The 20,362-nt window shown below is 44.0% G+C and overlaps 2 protein-coding genes across 4 annotated transcripts; both read left to right on the top strand.

Moving 5' to 3' along the window:
* Positions 1 to 3,298: 3,298 nt before the first annotated feature.
* LOC112876634 lies at positions 3,299 to 12,209 on the top strand. 3 transcript variants are annotated; one of them, XM_025940781.1, is made up of 13 exons: positions 3,299 to 3,731; positions 4,619 to 4,786; positions 4,843 to 5,079; positions 5,771 to 5,834; positions 6,587 to 6,659; positions 6,921 to 6,998; positions 7,160 to 7,317; positions 8,226 to 8,394; positions 9,710 to 10,169; positions 10,301 to 10,684; positions 11,095 to 11,298; positions 11,489 to 11,622; positions 11,742 to 12,209. In XM_025940781.1, the coding sequence occupies exons 1-13, from the start codon at positions 3,357 to 3,359 to the stop codon at positions 11,914 to 11,916; spliced, it is 2,679 nt and encodes an 892-aa protein (XP_025796566.1). In that variant the 5' UTR covers positions 3,299 to 3,356; the 3' UTR covers positions 11,917 to 12,209. The 3 variants fall into 3 exon arrangements, with proteins under 3 accessions (XP_025796566.1, XP_025796567.1, XP_025796568.1); XM_025940782.1 differs by having other exon boundaries at positions 3,300 to 3,731; positions 4,619 to 4,790; positions 4,862 to 5,079; XM_025940783.1 differs by lacking the exon at positions 3,299 to 3,731 and having other exon boundaries at positions 4,621 to 4,755; positions 4,862 to 5,079.
* A 912-nt stretch (positions 12,210 to 13,121) lies between these two features.
* Positions 13,122 to 18,524, top strand: LOC112876260 (chaperonin CPN60-2, mitochondrial). Its single transcript, XM_025940330.1, has 17 exons — positions 13,122 to 13,364; positions 13,872 to 14,003; positions 14,212 to 14,371; positions 15,135 to 15,310; positions 15,398 to 15,493; positions 15,871 to 15,975; positions 16,064 to 16,150; positions 16,237 to 16,326; positions 16,393 to 16,473; positions 16,561 to 16,629; positions 16,822 to 16,899; positions 16,984 to 17,079; positions 17,220 to 17,319; positions 17,429 to 17,532; positions 17,618 to 17,723; positions 17,809 to 17,887; positions 18,109 to 18,524. The coding sequence occupies exons 1-17, from the start codon at positions 13,296 to 13,298 to the stop codon at positions 18,212 to 18,214; spliced, it is 1,734 nt and encodes a 577-aa protein (XP_025796115.1). The 5' UTR covers positions 13,122 to 13,295; the 3' UTR covers positions 18,215 to 18,524.
* Positions 18,525 to 20,362: the final 1,838 nt, after the last annotated feature.

Below are 20,362 nucleotides of genomic sequence, written 5' to 3'. Positions count from 1 at the left end.
TGCAAATTTGTGACCACTCATTTGGGGCATAAATCAAATGTGCAAGTGTTTATGCAGTGTGCATATATTGCTGTTCACCTCTGCTCCCGCGAGTCACGAGCAAGTGCATCTTTGCTTGCTACTTTGGTCACATCTTCAAACTTCCATATTCTCTTAATCACTACCACTGCGTGAAAAATATCTAATCTGATTTGTGATTTCATTTATATCGTAACCTAAAACATCCCATCTTCATTAAAATGGTTCATATGTGGAGCTTTGCACCCAACATTTTGGATACAACATATAGAGCTTTGTAAGCAAATTATAAACTGAAAAGGAAGAGAGATTCTCACCATTTCTTCTTGCTCTTTTCTTCTTTGTGCTCAAGCACCGGTCCCTCCACAACTTTCATGTTTAGTCCGAGTCCTCCGCGTCAGCCTCCAGTCTCCCGCGTCGCCCTCCAGGGCGGCTCGGGCGGAAGCCCACATCGCCAGCTGCCAGTTCCTCTCCTCCTCCTTCTCCCGCCCTTGCTGCCGCCCGAGTGCTCTGATGGAAGTCTATGGGGGCGCGATGAAGGTGGCAGCAGGGATCTCTTCTTCTCCAGTCCTCCTCCCTCTCCTGTTAAGGCCCCATGCGGCGGCCGTCGGCCGGCGTTGGGCACCAGATCCGGCCCCTCATGTCGTTTCCGGTGCTCCCACAACCGGATCTGGCCGCCCGCAGCCCGCTTCGGGGGTCTGCGTGCTGGGCCTAGTCGGGGAGCGGTTGCGGGCTTGCGGGCAGCATCGGGGCATCATGGCTAGGCGCTGGTTCAGCGGCGGGTGCACGGGCCTCGGTCGCTCGCGGGTGTGCGACGCGACGGTGCCGGATCCGGCCTCGCAGTCGGTGTGCCGCGTGGGCGGCGTGACATGGCGGCGGCGGCGGCCGCACGAGCCGCGTTGGGCTCTGTGGCCGGTCGACGGTGCAGCGACGAGCGCGCGTGCCGCGTGGGGGGCGCCGCTTGTGCGGTGGGCAGCCAGCCTAGCCATGCATGGTGTTGCCACGGGTGCTCGCGCGGCGCACGGAGGTGCGGCGGCAGCGGGTGCCAGTGCTGGCGGCAGTGTTCGGCGACGGCCTCGATGTGCGGCGGTGTCATGTGAGTGGTGGAGTCAGATCCGGGCCCCTGTGCTGCTTGGTCGGAGGGGGCGACGGCTGACGCAGCTATGCGGCTGCCGCATGCAGCTGGCACGTCGATGCCCCTCTAAAGGGGCTTCCATGGGGCAACGGGACAGCGGCGTTGAAGATGTTGGATGGAGAGGGTCTGGCTTCTTGGCCCGACATTCGCACTAGTGGGGTCTTGGGGGAAAGCCTTAGCGACGGCGACTCTGGTGGGCGCCACTTTCCCTGTTGTGGGCATCGTATTCCCCTCTAGCTCTTTTATCCAAGGGTGAAAACCCTGCGACGGTGGCGCCATCGGAGTCGCTCCCTTCTTGAAAGTGTCGTGTTTGAATTTTTGTCGTGGCTTTGAAGTCTCCTTCGGCGGTTGCGCTTTGCTTCTCGGCGCCTGGTTGTGGCGTGGAGGCGGGTCTTGCAACGTGAAGTCGGAGCTGCTGCGTTAAGGACGTGGCTTGGCAACGATGACACTCGGAGAGACCCCGTCCATCGAAGGCTGGGGCTCTGCTGGAGGGTTGCAATAGCTGGAGGCGAGATGTGGGCTCATATTTGGAAGTCGGAGCTGCTCTTCACGGGGTGCTTGAGCTTGGCAACAATGACCGGCCGCAGGCGTTTGCTTCGGGGCAGTTGGTGGATGGCTCGTGGGTGGCCTGCCATAGAAAGTCGGAGCTGCTGGCAGCATTGCTTCCTTGCTCGGCAACGATAACCATGGCAGTGTATCGTGTTTGTGCTCAGCCGCGATACGGGTTGGTTAGCCTCACGAGTGCCCTGTTTGGTATGCGTTTTTTACATAAATTCTTCCATCTTAATTGAGTGGCGGAGCTCCTGCCTTTGTTTAAAAAAAACTTTCATGTTTCACCACATGGTACTTCCATCTCTCTATTATCGTGTCTGGACAGCTTCATCAGATGGTCTGGAATCATAACCTTGTCGTTTGGTTCGCAACATGGAATCAATTCGTTCGTCGCCGAGATGTCTTTACGAAGCCACCAATAAACGTATTTGATAGGACCGAGTCATCCGGCTGAAAATAGTAGACAACATCGTCCCACACAATTCCAATCCGGACCGACTGATGTCGAAAACCACAACATATACATTCTCTTTTCAGTCACTTGTGTTGTCTTTATGCGCTCATCAAGTGCTCGCTAGTTAATTCCTATGACCGAAAACATACGGGTTTAGTAGTAACAGTATCTATAGAAATATATTGTCTTAAATAATGAGATATGGAAAAACCTTCCGTAATAATTTAGTAGTGTATTGTAACAAGCCAAATAACCAACATAGATGGATCTACAATTATATATCGTTTTAGCATTATGTATAGTTTTTACAATGTATTTAAAAGCTATGTACTTAAAAATCCCAAAACGATAACGATTTATAATTTGGAATGGAAAGAGTAGCTAGCTTAGGGTCTGTTTAGTTTCCAGGCTGTAAACGCAAAAAAGCCGTAAACGCAAAATTTTTAAAGAAATTTTGCTAGTTTGATGTACTAAATGAAGTCTATTTACAAAACTTTTTGCATGGATGGGCTGTAAATCGCGAGACGAATCTAATGAGCCTACTTAATCCATATTTTGTAACAGTGATGCTACAGTAACCATCCGCTAATTATTGCTTAATCATGGATTAATTAGCATCATTAGATTCGTCTCGCGATTTACAACCCATCTGTGCAAAAAATTTTGTAAATAGATTTCATTTAGTACATCAAATTAGCAAGATTCTTTTGCAAAAAGTTTTTTGCGTTTACAGCTACCGGACTAAACACGCCCTTAGCTTTCCATTCGTTTAGGGCCTGGGCAATGTATCTTGCGTGACTCGGTAATAAGGTAGGACCCGACGTCAGTAGATAGCAGTCATCCCACACAAATTACAGTGTGCTAAGAATAAGCTGGGTCTCATATAGAGAAAAAGTAAACAAGCAATGCATATAATAATAAATGCATATAATAATAAGATGCTTCGGTAGAAAGTAAGGACAGTATGAGAGGGAGAGTGGAAATTTTATACTGCCTTTTACCTGGTAGTAGTGCTACTGCCGGCAGCAACTACTGTACCCTCCTCAATGTATCTTGCCGGCAGTAAGCTCCTACTACCCCTCTTATCCTCCCATTGCTGGTGCCGGTTTCTGCCCTTTCCCTCCAAAACTTGAAAAAAAAACCACCTATCCTTATCCAAAACCCCTCACTCCGCCACTCCGCTAAACCCCGGCCACGATGGCCACCACACCCTCCACCTCCGCCCCGGCGCCCACGTCCTCCGCCTTTCCCCTCACCACCGCCGCGCGCTTCCCCCGCTCCTCCGCTTGCCCCGTGCGGGCATCTGCGCTCGCCGAGCGGCGCCGCACGCGGAGGCGCCGTGCGCCCGAGGGCGGGGGCGCCGGCGGGGACCGCTCCGCGGCCGCCGGGGCGGTGGAGAAGGGCCTGCGCCTGGCCTTCCTGGAGCAGCTCGCGGAGCGCGCGCGGGCCGCCGACGCCGCTGGCGTGGCCGATACCATCTATGACATGGTCGCCGCGGGGCTCTCCCCTGGCCCGCGCTCCTTCCACGGCCTCGTCGCCGCGCACGTCCTCGCCGGCGACGCCGAAGGAGCCGTAAGTGGTCTCCCCTCTTAACTTGCTTACGTACTGGTCTACCGCGCGGGTAGGGAAGGCCTAGTGTGGTGTTTGATGAAATGCGCGTGCCCCTTTCGGGTGCCGAGCTGCCCGTGGATTGTTGGTCGGTGTTATTTTACCAGAATTATCACCCTACGAGCTCTTGATTTGTTAGTGTAAATGTAGAACTGTGAAGCGGAACGGAGGTGCTTGGTGAAACAATTTTGCATTGGGCTTGTGCGTTGCAGGGCTGCAATGTTCTCGGGCCTTAGCGCTGTCTTCTGCAGCCTTACAGAGCTGTAAATTTAATTGTTATCCAGCAGTCCCGTAATTTGTTGTGTGGTCTTGGCCTTGATGCATAATGGATTGGAGGTGTATACATGCAAGGGTTCATTATGCCTTTCAGCTTATGTGATATAATAACAACTTGTTCAAAATAGCATGTAGTTACTTGTTCAATGCACTCATCTGCCTATGGGGCTGAATGCTGGTGGTTATGTAATTCTAGCAATTAGTGAGGCAGAGTAATGGGCATGAGGACCTAATTCTGCTTTTTTTATCATTTCTTTTTGCAACATGATCTGATTGTCGTCCTTGTAGCAACATTTTGTGTTCAGCTTCTCTTTGGCGGCTTCAGATTAAAGAAAGCCCTATAAATAAGTTTATCTTTAGCTCTAAGTTTATTTCAATGATAGGTTTAAGATGGAGTTACACTTAGCATGTCTTAGTTATGTAGCTGTTTGTTCTCTTTTAAACCATAGGGCAGGATCTCTGCTGAACATTGTTGCATTTGATTATAATTTGTACTTTTATGAAGTAAACATGGACATATTTATCATAAAAAATAATGCATTGGATTTACAGAAATGTTACATTTCTTAATGCAGATGCAATCTCTTAGAAGGGAACTAAGTTCTGGAGTACGACCTCTGCATGAAACTTTTGTGGCCCTGGTCCGTATTTTTGCCAAGAAGGGTCTTTCTACCAGGGGCATGGAAATTCTTGCTGCTATGGAGAGATATAAGTATGATATTCGCAAGGCTTGGCTAATTCTTGTAGGTATGGAGACTGACTTATGTTGCATATTTGGTTACTGGGAAGATTATAGTAGCTTTCATTGTCTGAAACAGAGGAACTAGTCAAGAATCATTATCTGGAGGATGCCAATACAGTATTTCTCAAAGGGGCAAAAGGTGGTTTACGAGGAACTGATGAAATTTACGATCTTCTGATTGAAGAAGATTGCAAAGCCGGAGATCACTCCAATGCTCTGACAGTCGCGTACCAAATGGAGGCTTCTGGAAGAATGGCAACCACATTCCATTTTAATTGCCTTCTCAGTGTGCAGGTGAGACTTGAAATTTGATTTGCACATCCACAGATAACTGCAGTTTGATATTCTTTTCTACTTTTGTTTGTTTGGTTGATCACTTAACCTAGAGGAATCCTCTGGCATAATTTTGTTTTATGTCAATAGTTCACTCAGAAAGAAGATATAGATCCTATTTCAATTATATTGTGAAAAGACTACGACTTCTTTGTGCAAAGCACAACTTTGAAGCTTATACAAGATGCTTTCACTCCTCTAATTAAATTGTAACAACAAAGGTGGTGGTTAGTGGTTAGTCTTACCTAGCTAGTTCTCTAGACCTCGAGGCTTTCTATTGATCTGGTATACAGTGTGTGATGGTGCCATTATAAGCACTTTTACTTCACTTATATTTAATGACTTTTCTTATACACAGTATATCATCTATTAATGAGATCTTTGACAAAGTGAGACACTGTATTTGATCAAGTCTAAAGGCAACACTAACACTGCAGATAGTAGTGCTATCTCTAGTGATTTAGTGCTGCTGATATCCGCTGGTTAAGAAACCAGCTGATTGAATGTATATGTTACACAAGCTCAGAAAAGAAACATTGTAGGCAAGATAGGGTGAGCCGCAGATCTTTAGTAATATGTTTTGCTGCATGAGCATTAAGGTTATATTTTATAAATATAATGCAGTAACACAATGAAAGTTCACTCTGTTCAGGCTACTTGTGGAATTCCTGAAGTTGCTTTTGCAACATTTGAAAACATGGAATATGGAGGTGAAGGTATGATGATCGTTTAAAAATCAGTTTTGTGCTATGGTTTATTGGTTTTGTCATCCATTTTATCAACATGTCTTAGTGTTTTAACGAGATGATGATTTTGTGTTAGTGTGGTACACATGTCGAAGGCTTGAAGTATGCTACATATTGTCTTTTCTGTGCCAATTTGGTTTTGTCACAGGTTTTTGCATGTGCAGACACTTAATTGAGTGCATGCCAGTGTGGTACCCATAGTTTCATTGGATAGCAATAGGTAGTTTGTTTTGCCTTCAGAAGACATGTTCAATAATAGCTATGTTTTCTTACTGTGTATAGGCTGGTTGTTTTTCCATGTTTATTGCTTGTACATGTAAAACTAGCTGCTGTTTTGGAAACTGCATTGTCATGAGGCTATTGGATGGAAGCACCTCGAATCATGCGGGACAGAAACAAATCCGCCTGATGTTCCTTTAGAGTGTTTGACCTTGTTGTAAAATTAGCTTCCATGGGAAGAACTCCTTGCCACTTTTTAGATTTTGAAACGTTTTTCGTTTGACACTTTAGTCCTATGTTGTTTCTAATGGCACTGACCCTGTGCTATCATTATATTTGATGTATGAGGAGCTCTAAAACTAAAATAAGACCACAAACATGTTTCTAAAACAGGATCATGAACCTCTTTATGCTTTCTTACTAGAAAGAGAAGTATCTGACCTATGTGTTGTTGCTTCTTGGAACTCTACAATGTGGATGCTAATTTTTCCTTCTAATTCCAGATTATATGAAACCTGATACCGAGTCATATAACTGGGTTATACAAGCATTTACTAGAGCAACGTCTTATGACAGGTATATATTTACTTCCATATATAATTATCTATAGTTATTCACTATTTATTTTCTTCATCCTGCTATTACTGTTTAACCTAGCTATCCAATCAACACAATCATGTATTCGTTTCTTGTTAGAATCAAATCTGATCTGTTGGGTCCAACGAGTTAATGTAAACTGTGTCCCATGATACGTACAGGCGAAGCTCACATCTGTAATGGTACTTCTTGTTGTCTTTCCTCTGTTTATCTTTGTTTTATGATGTGTTTGGTCTTCAGGGCAGCAGATGTGGCAGAATTACTAGGGATGATGGTGGAGGACCACAAACGTATTCAGCCTAATGCAAGAACTTACGCGTAAGGGCATTACCTTCTAGCATATACCAGTGATCACTATTTGAGCCTCTTTGGTGGAAGCAAGGATATTGTGTACACATGTTTCCTGAATACCAATAGTCACATATCCATGTTTTCTCTTTGAGGAAAGCAATGAATTGACAATCAGTTATTGTTTTCAGATTATTAGTGGAATGCTTTACAAAATACTGTATGGTTAATGAATCAATCAGGCATTTTCGTGCCTTACGGAGAATTCCTGGAGGAACAAAAGTTCTTTACAATGAAGGAAATTGTGGTGATCCACTTTCTCTCTATCTTCGATCGTTGTGCCTCGATGGTGAGCTTTAAACCTTCTACACATCAGTTAAGAGGAGTGGCAAGATTCCTGTTTCTGTCAAGTTATTTGTTCATGAGTTGATCTTTCCTTGTGGAATGTTGCACCTGACACAGAGACCTAGCTTTGCACTATTGATTTGCCACAAAGAAAGATTTCGTGATCTTCCTTACTTTCTTCAACGTCTGGAATTGTTATCTGGCTGAGTCAAAGGATCCATTTTATAGAGAAAAATAATTATAATCACGTTTCTGTTGACTAGTATTTTTAGTAGAATAGCCTCCTTTTTAGAACAGTACAAAGCGGACCCCATATGAAATATCTTTCTTTTTTTAATATAATCTCCCTTCTGGAATGATTATCACCATTTGGTACGAGAAAGCATGAAATGCAAAATAAAATCTGCACCAAGAAATTTGGTGCCTGACAGGCATTCACATGTTTATGTTTGTGACAATTCTTCATTGCTTTGCCAGTTATATGATTATATCTGGAGGTGCATGTATTCAACTAATAGTTCTAGATGTCTTGAATAGATGAAATGGTTATTGTAGATTCTTCTATTGCTTTGCTTTTGTGAACAGTTTTACCTTATGTAATGTATTGTAGAGCAATTGCATTCAACTTATTGTCACTTGTTAGACCAAACTCTTCTCTGTGCTCTTCATGATTGCTTAGCACCAGACTTCATTTTGGTTATGGTCTTCATGCTAGGGAACAATAACATCAGAAAAATAAAATAGACTGTTGAGTAATAAAGATTATGTAGTTATACTTTAACATGATGACAGTTCATCCTTCCGCATTCTTTGCTCACCATATCAAATATCCATCTTTTATACTTTTAGTAGCTTTTCATTATCGTGAACTTTTAGTACTTTCCTGAGCAGGTAACTTATTTTTATAACCAGGAAGACCTGTTGAGTTGCTTGACGCATTGGAAGCAATGGCTGATGATAACCAAAGTATCGCACCCAGAGCAATGATCTTAAACAGGAAATACCGCACATTGGTAAGCTCCTGGATAGAACCATTACAAGAAGAAGCTGATGTTGGTTTCGAAATTGATTATGTGGCCAGGTATGACTTTGTGAAATTTTAGGTTGTTACTGTTCAACACGTCTGTTCTAGTTGCTTGCATGGCATCTTATCTTTTTTTTTTAATTTCCTGAATGATGGGCTACATATGGTGAACATAGTGCAAAATTTTCTTCCCTCACCTTGTGGTATATTATACTGATGTGCAAAGCATGATTTTCCTTATGTGGTAGTAGAATGGAGAATGCACATGAGAAAAAGAGCACACAGTAGCTAGGAGGGACTCGGCTAAAAGAAAAGGGAGCTAACATATTTGAAACATGATTCATATTTAGCTTGCCCTTCTGAAATCTGAGTGTTACAACTCCTCTCTTTGTATAGATGAGGTTACTGCCTTAACAAGATTAAAAGAGTATCTAATCAAATAAATAATGCAATCCAATGCAGCTAACAGATATATATGCAACTAACGAGTTCAAAGATTGTTGGATTTACATAGAGATGCCTCCAGAGAACCAATTGGAGATATTGTCATTAGTACTCTCTAAATTTATGTGGAGATTTAAGAGTCAACACCACTGTACATGCTTAACTGAGCTAGCTTCCTTGTGTCACAAACATGGCGCCGTACAGCTGTAGGATTACTTAACCGCATTGAAAGTGTCATCCCTTGCTTTGCTATTATTGTGCTGCCTCATTCCACTAGCCAGCTGTGTGCACACAACCGCCAAAGTCAGCTGCTTTTTTTTGTCACCTTCATTCAACCCCGGTCTACTCCCTTGGTTCCTTTGTTTTGTTCAGTCAGCTGCTCAGTTGGACTAGGCATAAAGTACGTTAAATGTCAATGATCAGAGCTACAGTTGTGCCACCCAGTTGCTACCTTGATGACCATATCTCTGCTAGTCCGTTGATCAGCTTTTTCTTAGACCTATACTTGATGTTTCCATGCTCAAATTTTCTTCAGTGCCATAAAAAATCTATCTGTAGAGTCTGTTAATTTTCTCCTGTTGCCACATTCTTGTTTGCCTTGTAGTCAGCACTTCAATCCACCATTTCCTTCTCTTCTTGTGAAGCTACCCCGTACAGAATAATTAGCAAGAAATACATGTGTTTGATACATGGCACGAGAGCTATATTGAGTGTAATTGTGAAAATGTAGATTCACAGTGTTAATGAATAAGAACACAATCTGATTGAAGATTAATGATTGCTGTCAACATTGAATATGTCATGTAGTCATGACACAGCAACTGCTTAGAGAGATGTGAATATCTAATACCTGCATGTTTTGTTGTTTAACTCCTTTCCTATTGCAAACTTAGAATCTCTTTAACTCATGTTGCCTTTGCACTTGAAGATATATTGAAGAAGGAGGTCTTACAGGAGAGCGCAAACGTTGGGTGCCTCGCCGAGGAAAAACTCCTCTAGATCCAGATGAATTTGGATTTGCCTATTCAAATCCAATAGAAACATCTTTTAAACAGAGATGCTTTGAGGAATTGAAGTTATACCATCGCAAACTCCTAATTACATTGAGGAATGAAGGTCCTGGTATTTTGGGTGATGTATCTGAAGACGATGTACGCAGAGTTGTCGAAAGATTAAAAAAGTTAGTTGTAGGGCCAAAGAAGAATGTTGCAAAGCCCAAGGCCGCAAGCAAAATGGTAGTATCTGAGTTGAAAACTGAGCTTGAAGCTCAAGGATTGCCTACTGATGGAACAAGACAAGTACTCTACCAACGAGTTCAAAAAGCTAGGAGAATCAATCGTTCACGTGGTATACCACTTTGGGTTCCTCCTGTAGAAGATGAGGAAGAGGTATGCAACATGACAATGTTTACTGTTATCTCTTATATGGCTACTCCATGATAGTGCCACTGACTAAATGTCACCTCCATTTTTATTTTTCTAATTTGATGGAGAGATTTTAAGCATGACTTGTCCGATAGGTTGATGAAGGGTTATATGAATTGATCTCAAGAATCAAGCCAGAAGATGGGAACACGGAGTTCTGGAAACGTCGTTTCCTGGGAGAAACTCGAAACTATCTTTGTGAAGAAGATAGCAATGAAGAAGATCAAGATTTAGATGATGAATTGGATGATGACGACGATGATGAAGATGATGATGACGACGAATCCACGAAAGAAGCAGAAGAAGATGAGATAGACGATGAAGAGGCTGTTGAACAAACTGAAAACCAAGCCGGTGATGAGACTAAAGATAAACCAGCAAAAGGACCCAATCAACATCTTCAAATGATAGGGGTCCAGTTACTGAAAGATCTGGAAAAGACACCTGTTTCTTCAAAGAAATCAAAGCGGATGCCCGAGGTATGGAATTATTGCTTTGGCATGTGCAACTTGTCTTTATATTGATCAGCCATCATAGGAAACTTATGGCTTATCCTGAATGACCTTTCTATTGCTGCTAGCTCTCTTTTACTGGCTATTTATTTGAAGCACACACTCATCTCAAATTCTCAATGGTGCATGCCATGTTAACAAATTAGAACATAAATGGTGATCTGAACGAGATGCAAGTATGTATCCCACAGTTTAACTTACAAAGGTGTTTGGGAAGATATATTCTAAGAATTTGTTGGCTGTAATCACTATAGATCGAGGAGCATTTAAATGTTTTCTTCGAAATGTCTTCTGTTATCATTATGTCAGTTGGATGTGTTGGTAGGGCTGAATTTTCAGTAGATTTTGAGGCATTTTTACTGGCCCTAACTCTGTAGATTGATGATGATGAAGATTGGTTTCCTGAAGATCCTATTGAAGCCTTTAAGGTTATGCGAGAGGAGAGAATGTTTGATGTTTCAGACATGTATACCACCGCAGATGCATGGGGATGGACATGGGAAAGAGAAATTAAGAATAAGATGCCACGTAAGTGGTCACAAGAATGGGAGGTTGAGTTAGCTATCAAGATAATGCATAAGGTATTCTTACCCCTGTAACCACTGCAGATTCTATTGGGTGATGAACTTAAATTCTTTCAGTTACTTCAATTGCCTTCAAGTTAAATAAATACATTGCTTGTTGTTAGCAATTACAGCATTCTGAGGGTGGCCCGCACCTAATAAATTATTAGTTGTCTAAACTTTCGATCACTGCTTTGTGGACTTTCAGGTAATGGACCTGGGTGGTACTCCGACAATTGGTGATTGTGCCATTATATTGCGTGCTGCTATGAGAGCGCCACTCCCATCCGCTTTTATACCAATATTGCAAACAACACACAGTCTAGGTTACAAGTTTGGAAGGTAAAATTATATTTTCTTCATAGTATGCTCTCTATGATTTTGTGTTTTTGCTAAGAAAATGCCGATTTGGTGTAGAATGGTTAATGCATCTTTCCTTTTTTTCCTTGTGCTGGATTCAGCCCACTCTACGATGAAGTAGTCCTGTTGTGCCTTGATCTGGAGGAAATCGATGCAGCCATCGCAGTAGTTGCGGAAATGGAGACAAACGGAATCAAGGTGCCTGACGAAACCTTGGACAAGGTGCTTGCATCCAAAAAGTCTGGAAACTCTGCACTCCCACAACCAACCGAGTAATCTGTTGGGACCTGGGAACCTTTCTCAGCCCTCGCCTGATCTGACACAAGACAATCACTCGCGCTATACCACGCATAGCCCTGAGCTTCCCTGGAAAAAGAATATCCTGTATGGCAATCTATCAATGCTGTATGTCTGTAGCGGCAAGTAGAGGGAACATGAAGTCGATGGTTTGATACCTGGCGCAGTGGCATGGTATCTTCTATTAGTCAGTCCACTTGACAATATTTATAAGAGAAAAGCTCGAGTTATTTAATGATGAAATGAAATATAATGGGTTCGTTTCTTTTAAACATACATGTAACTGTTAATGCCTTTACGATCTGAACTCTAATGCAAGATTGGTTCAAGTGTTGCTGTATTTCTAACAAATCTAATGGATCCGATTCTGAATGCAACTTCACGCCTGTTTGCTATCAGGATTTATGAAGTTTCAGAGCAATTTGTGGCGTAATTGGATGATTGCATCAGTTTTCTCAACCAGGCTTGGGTGAGATAGGCCCACGGGAGACAGGCCAGCTTGAGACGGCGGTGGCCCGCTGCTCCCGCGCCGGGGCTGGGGCCGCGCTCCCGCTCCCGCGCCGGGCCAGAGCCGAGCCGCGCGCTTGCCAGGGGCTGGAGCCGGATCGACGCGGGGTAGTCTGGTCTTCCTGCGGGCGCCCCCTCGAAGAGGTAACGGCAGCTCTGCACGGAACTGACGGAGGGGCGCAGAACCAAAACGGAATTTGATTTTAGGTCAGATAACCAAATTTAAATGAAAAAAAGTCAAGAAACTAAGCTTAATTCTTCTTTAGGCCAAGGAACCAATTTACTCTAAAATGAAAGATGCTGCATGTCGTGAGCCTAGCGGAGCCTCATCAAGGCAACCCATCACCCCTTGATCTCCTACAAGGCCACATGCTACTGGCTGGTTGCCAAGCATTAAAGCGACCGTGGTGGGCCCTGGAGCGGAAATCACAGGTAAGGTTCCGTCGTTTTTTAGATGGTTTTATTTGTTTGGCTTGACCTTCGATTCAGGTTGGTGGGCCGTAACACACTTCACCAGCTCCCGGGCTGCAGCCCAAAAGGCGAAAGCCCACTTTGGACGGCCGCGGCAGCCGCCGCGCCGTCGCGGATGTGCTGGCTGCCGCGCCCGCACCACCGCCGCACGCCCACCAACAGCCAGTAAAACCCTAAACCCTAGTGGATGCTTCTAGAGCCACCGCGCACCCTCCATTCGCCTCCCCTGCGCTCCCTCTAAAATCCATCCACCCCCACCTCCTCGGCGCCTCGCGTCCTCTTTCCCCCTCCGCAAGAAAGAAGCGAAGCAGCTCGCCTCCGCCTCCACCCCCACCCCAAACTCAGGCTCGCCCGCCGACGACCGCCTCCACCCCCGCGCCATGTACCGCGCGGCAGCCAGCCTCGCCTCCAAGGCGCGGCAAGCCGGGAGCAGCGCCGCCGCTCGCCAGGTGAGGGCGGACTCTCGTGTTGCTGGTCGTCCAGGCTAAGATGGGGTTTGGTCAAGGGCCTGCTCCCGGATTTGGTAATGCCGGTGTGACTGCCTGGTGGTTCGGCGCGCAGGGCTTGGTTGATTCTGTTGGTTGCTCTCTGCTAGTTTGGATTGCTTAGGATTCAGTGGGTTTATGGGGGCTTTGCTGCTGGATGTAGTCCGTATTTGCGGCACCCTGAAATCTGTTGCTTAATAGAGGAAGATCCAGCATTTTCGCTAGTGTCGTGGGGGTTTGCGTTCATTGACGGTCGTGATCTCGTCACTTCCGTGCTCTACTTAGCTATTAAACTTCGAGTTCACATGTTGGATTGCCCTGGCGGGCACAATTTGATCTGATCTAGCTGGAGTCGAGACCACCTGAATTTTGTTATTATGTCCCCTAGTGGCGTGATACCGGCTCTATTTGATTGAGTGCCTACCGATTGAATGTGCTCATCCTACTTAGTTGTGTTGTGATGCTTTGTAGGTTGGGAGCAGGCTTGCCTGGAGCAGAAACTATGCTGCCAAGGATATCAAGTTTGGCGTTGAGGCCCGTGCTCTGATGCTGAGGGGTGTTGAGGAATTGGCTGATGCAGTCAAAGTGACGATGGGTCCTAAGGTATAACCACGTTCTATAAACACAAAAGTCCAAAACAGAATGATCACCAAATTTCCTTAACAGAACACTAGCTAATTGCCTTTGAGTTCTGTTATAAATATTTGCATTTGTCTACTGACTGCAATATTCTTGCAGTTTCTGTTGCCAGTCTGTTGTAATTCTGTTGCAGTATTTGCTTGCTTTGTACTCAAACTTGTGCATTCTGCAGGGTCGCAATGTGGTTATTGAACAAAGCTTTGGTGCACCTAAAGTCACAAAGGATGGTGTGACTGTTGCTAAGAGCATTGAATTCAAGGATAGAGTAAAGAATGTTGGTGCTAGCCTTGTGAAGCAGGTTGCCAATGCAACTAATGACACTGCTGGAGATGGTATGCCATTCTTATGTTTTCAATTTGGATTATTGTGTGTAACATATGACATTGGTAAAGTTACTTGGCTTTTTAACTACTTCCTAGCAATATGCAGAAGTATTCCTGCCTTTCCTGAGTATTATGATGGTCTCATTGTTAGTGCAATTATAGTACCAATATGTTCTGGACTGCTCTTTTTGCTTTTGCTATTTTGTGACGTTTGTTTGGTCAGGTTGTCTGGATGCATTTTTGTCTCGTTGTTTATAGCTGTCTTTTTACTTCTTAGCTAGCTTTAGCAAAGACTTAATCTTTACTTGCAAATGCTAATGCCATATAGTTGCTTGTTTCTGAAGGATTATCTTTCTTCTATACTTAGCTAGCTTTAGCAAAGACTTAATCTTTACTTGCAAATGCTAATGCCATATAGTTGCTTGTTTCCGAAGGATTATCTTTCTTCTATACTACTAAATAGTATTTCCTCCTTGTATAAAGATACAAGGCATATTTTGTTTTGTAAAATTCAAACTGTGTATGTTTTGACTCAATTAGTCAATTAGGTATGTTGTCGTGTATAAATATAAAAATAAGACAAAATAAGACTGTTTTGATATAATTTGATACTATTTTGGTTTTGTAGCTATAAATAATGTACTTGAAGAAGAATGGTAAAAAATTGATTTTTGATGACCAGTCTACAGTAAAAATGCCTTGTTCTTGGATTGAAGGAAACTTGTCAATGCGATTCTAACCATGACATCACTGGTTTTGTCCCAATTTTCAGGTACCACATGTGCAACTGTTTTGACAAAAGCAATATTTACTGAGGGGTGCAAATCTGTTGCGGCTGGAATGAATGCTATGGATTTGAGGCGCGGAATCTCAATGGCTGTTGATGCTGTTGTGACCAATCTGAAGGGCATGGCCAGGATGATCAGCACGTCAGAAGAGATTGCACAGGTATATCTGAAAAGCCCCATTAGTTTCTGTTTTGTTCATCATGTCCATCCACTCATTTTTTAAGCTTTGTTTTGGATGCTGTAAAAGGTGGGTACGATATCAGCAAACGGGGAAAGGGAAATTGGTGAGCTTATTGCCAAGGCTATGGAGAAGGTTGGCAAAGAGGGTGTAATCACCATTGCGGTAAGTTAACCTTGGATGCTTTGTTTATGCTATTCCACCCTCTGAACTTTTATTTCCTTGTCCAATTGCACTAAAATCACAACTTTATTGGCTTTAACCTGTGAGCACAAATTAACTCGCGTACAGCTTCAGTGGATCTAATGGTCTTGTGATTATACTACAATCACTAATAATAAATGCATAAATTTTAATTGATTCCCAGTTTGACCGCATCACCACTCTTATTGTGTACTCTAGGGATATTTCCCAATAACATGTAGAGCCTCATGCTATGGTGGTGTATGGTTCATTGTTGTCTTTACTGTCTTCACTAGCTTCCTGAAATTGCTCTTTTTTCCGATATGCTTGTTTAACTTGTTTATTGAAACATTTGACAGGATGGTAACACTCTTTACAATGAGCTTGAAGTTGTTGAGGGCATGAAACTTGACAGAGGTTACATCTCTCCATACTTCATTACCAACTCAAAAACCCAAAAATGTGTAAGTATCCCTTTTTTTTTGCCTGGCCTAGAGTTTTGATTGTACGGACCACAGGAATATCTTAGCTCTATTTGTTTTTATATCACAGGAACTGGAAGACCCATTGATTTTGATTCATGACAAGAAGGTTTCGAACATGCATGCAGTGGTTAAAGTTTTAGAGATGGCCCTTAAGGTAACCTGTTTATTTCATTGAGCTGTAACAAATATTTGTCTCATTGTGGCCTTTGTTGATCCATTTTTCATGCTTTTTTTGAACAGAAGCAAAGGCCTCTACTGATTGTTGCAGAAGATGTGGAAAGCGAAGCATTGGGCACTCTGATTATTAACAAGCTTCGTGCTGGCATCAAGGTCAGTTGGTTGTCAATTTCTGTGATTGGCAGTTACTTGTTCTGTTCTAATTGGAATGCCATTTAGGTCTGTGCTGTCAAAGCTCCTGGTTTTGGGGAAAATAGGAAGGCAAACTTACAAGACCTTGCTATCCTTACCGGAGGAGAGGTAAGTTTAGGAGTTATTTCTGTTGCTCATTGTTTTCTATAGAATTCAAAGTAGCACGTATTGATCTGTATGTCTCTCATGATTCAGGTCATAACTGAAGAACTGGGAATGAACCTTGAGAATGTTGAGTCTCACATGTTGGGTACATGCAAAAAGGTATAGTTTGTAGAAAACTTCTAGTATTTTCTATTTTCTAGCATGGTATTAATTTTAGATTGGAATATTTGGACTGAAGTCAGAAAATTCTAATAAGATCTTACAGTATCATGCTAGTTTCAATTGTTTCTCACATTTAGTAAGCTTTGATGAGACTTAGAAGAATTTAATGACATTCTGTTTTAAATGAAGGTGACGGTCTCTAAGGATGACACTGTTATTCTTGACGGAGCTGGAGACAAGAAGTCCATTGAGGAGAGGGCAGAGCAGGTTCGTGCAATATTACCTTATTGTGCTGACTTGTAAATTACTGTGAACTTTCTGGTTCTGAAAACTATTGATATTGTGTTACAGATTAGATCTGCAATTGAGAATAGCACGTCTGATTATGACAAGGAAAAGCTACAAGAGCGGTTGGCAAAGCTCTCTGGAGGTGTTGCTGTTCTAAAGGTGAGGTTAATTGGTTTATTGACCCATATTTTGTAAGGGCTTACTAATGGTAAACTGCATGTTTCAAAACTTTCTGTTGTGATAACTGATACATGTGGCTGTCTGAAGTTCTGATTCATTGTGTATTGCCTTTCCTACAGATTGGAGGAGCCAGCGAAGCAGAAGTTGGTGAGAAGAAGGATAGAGTGACAGATGCGTTGAATGCTACTAAAGCAGCTGTGGAAGAGGGCATCGTGCCAGGTAATATATCACATAAACTGCACAGGTTGTTTATGTTAAATTCCTTAGATCTTAGTGTTTCCCCGTTGCATTATTGTGCCTGATGTGGTCAATCCTCAATTGTGTCTAGGTGGTGGTGTTGCTCTTCTCTATGCATCAAAGGAGCTTGATAAATTGCAGACTGCGAACTTTGATCAGAAGATTGGTGTTCAGATTATTCAGAATGCTCTGAAGGTTAGGGAGAAAGAACAAATCAAATTTACTCTTTTCCTAACTTCCTTTACCCTTGTTCTAAGCTGACAACTGGAGTTCTATGCAGACCCCTGTGCACACTATTGCTTCCAATGCTGGCGTGGAGGGAGCAGTGGTCGTGGGCAAGCTTTTGGAGCAAGGAAACCCTGACCTTGGTTATGATGCTGCTAAAGGTAGGATGTCTCAACATTTGTGCTCCACTTATCTCAAGCTGATTCCTACGAATGTCTGCTGATACGTCATGAATAAATTGTCTAGGTGAATACGTCGACATGGTGAAGGCCGGTATCATCGACCCACTAAAAGTGATCAGAACTGCCCTGGTGGATGCTGCTAGGTAAACCATCTACGATCAATATTTAACCATTTTCCACTAGTGTCACAACAGTCGAAACTCAAAGCTATACTATTGCTTTTGAATTCAGTACTATTTGTCCAGCTGGTGGCTCATGACCAGAATTCTTGACTGTCCAGCTTACCATGACACTAGTTTTAGGTGGTGTCATGGTGATGATTGCTTTCCATGTCTTGGTGTTAACATGTTTTGCTCTGTTGCAGCGTGTCGTCCCTGATGACCACCACGGAGTCCATCATCGTAGAGATCCCCAAGGAGGAGACAACACCGGCACCAGCAATGGGCGGCATGGGTGGAATGGACTACTAAGGCATCACACCCACGGCGAATACACATCAGATCAACATGGACTAGGATTCTTTTTGTTCAGCGGTGCAAGTTCATCTTTAGTGTATTTTGGTTGTTGATGAGGTGATTTGTCAGGCGATACAATTTTGAGTCTGCGGACGGAGGACCTCTCGGGAGTTCCAAACGGAACCAGTGTGGGAATAATAAACGGTAGCTGTTGAGAGCTGGAGCGGTAGATCAAAATTGGATTCTGACACCTTGTGCCGGACTTTCTGTACGGAAACAGTACAATTTTTTTTGGCGGTGGGTATATCGTGGGTTTCCTTTCTGCATGCTCTTGCATCATCGTCCATTCGACATATACTAGGGAATGCATGGCAAAGGTGGAAATGCTTCGTGTAATGCTCAGTGTTCGGGTTTGTTGAATTCCTCCTTGGACCGCTAGTTTCGTGCATTTCGCCAGTACCGTGGCCATAGCTTGCCGCTGTTTCCATCGAACGGGAGCCGGAACTTTGGGCGTGTTTGGTTCGGTGCCACCATCCGCAACGCAACAAGTGTGGCAGCCATGCAAAAAAATTGGACAGTGTTTGGTTGGTGATTCAGGTTTGGCAGCCACACGAACTCCAAAGCAAAACTAGTAGTATTCTCGCCACGTCAAAATCCGCCGCCTAAGGCTGGTGCCAATGGGGGGCGGGCGGCCTAAGGCTGGTGCCAATGGGGGGCGGTACCGCCCCTTGTCGGCCCAGCTTAGGCAGGAGAGAGGCGAGAGGCACGCGGGAGGGAGAGAGAAGGCGGGAGCAATCCTGCCGGGCGGGAGTGGGCGCTATCGTCCCGCTCTCGCCCGCATTGGCAGGTGCGCGGGGGCGGTAGCGAGGCGGTACGCTGGTGTCGGCGTGCGCGGGCGGGAGGACGTGACGTGGCGCGTTTTGATTGGTTCACGCGGACTATCCGTTAAACTAGCCGTTATTTGACCGTTTGAACTCCAAAAAATTTAAAAAAATTGCAAAAAATTTCAAATTTTATCCTTAACCCCCCTATAAATACCCCATCCGGGTTTCACTCCTTTCCCACCCTATTTGAGCTCATTTCTCCCATCCACACTTCAATTTCACTCTTCTCGACGCCATGTATTCATCTACCACGGATTCGAGTGAAGGAATGGAGGCTAAAATGATCGATGCGTTCCAAGCGGAGTATGAGGAGGCGATGCTCAATCTTGAAGAGGAGTCAAGTAGAAGACGACGTCGTCGACGCTACATCAGGCGTGATCCTGAGGGTGCCCATGATCGGCTGTTCCAAGACTACTTCGCCGACAACTGCGTTTATCCTCCGAATTACTTTCGGCAAAGATACCGAATGAGGCGTCAACTTTTTCTACGTATTATGCATAGATTAGGTGAATACTCTCTATATTTCACCCAAAGAGAAGATGCTTGCAACCGTCGTGGTCTCTCTCCGCTACAAAAGTGTACCGCGGCCTTACGCTTGTTAGCTTATGGAGGCGCTGTGGATTCGATAGATGAGTATCTAAAGCTAGCTAGATCAACTGCATTAGATTGTCGAAAGCATCATTCACTGTTACGGGGATGAGTTTTGCCGTCGACCAAATATCGTGGATACTCAACGTCTACTAGCGAAAGCCGAGGAGCGTGGCTTTCCGGGCATGCTAGGGAGCATCGATTGCATGCATTGGCAGTAGAGAAACTGTCCGGTGGCACATGCGGGGCAATTCACAAGGGGGGACATAAAACATCCCACCATTATCTTAGAAGCCGTTGCATCGTATGATCGTTGGATCTGGCATACCTTTTTTGGAGTGGCCAAGTCCAACAACAACATCAATGTACTCAATCAGTCGCCGTTATTCACTGATGTGCTTAGAGGAGAAGCACCCTTAGTGAACTTTACGCTTAATGGACATGAGTACAATAGGGGTTACTACCTTGCCGACGGCATCTACCCCTCTTGGCCGGTGTTTATGAAGGGTATTACTCTTCCACAGTGTGAGAAGCATCAGGTATTCACAAATGCTCAAGCAGCTTGGCGCAAAGATGTCGAGTGTTCGTTTGGACTGCTCAAGTCTAGATTCAACATTATAGCAGTTCCCGGACGCTCTTACTCACAGCGTACTCTTGGATTGATCATGCGTGCATGTGTCATCCTACACAA

Source organism: Panicum hallii, chromosome 9 (genome assembly GCF_002211085.1).
Source record: "Panicum hallii strain FIL2 chromosome 9, PHallii_v3.1, whole genome shotgun sequence".
Taxonomy (NCBI): Eukaryota; Viridiplantae; Streptophyta; class Magnoliopsida; order Poales; family Poaceae; genus Panicum; species Panicum hallii.
Note: the sequence above shows the minus strand (reverse complement) of the source record. Positions and strands in the feature narration are given on the sequence as shown.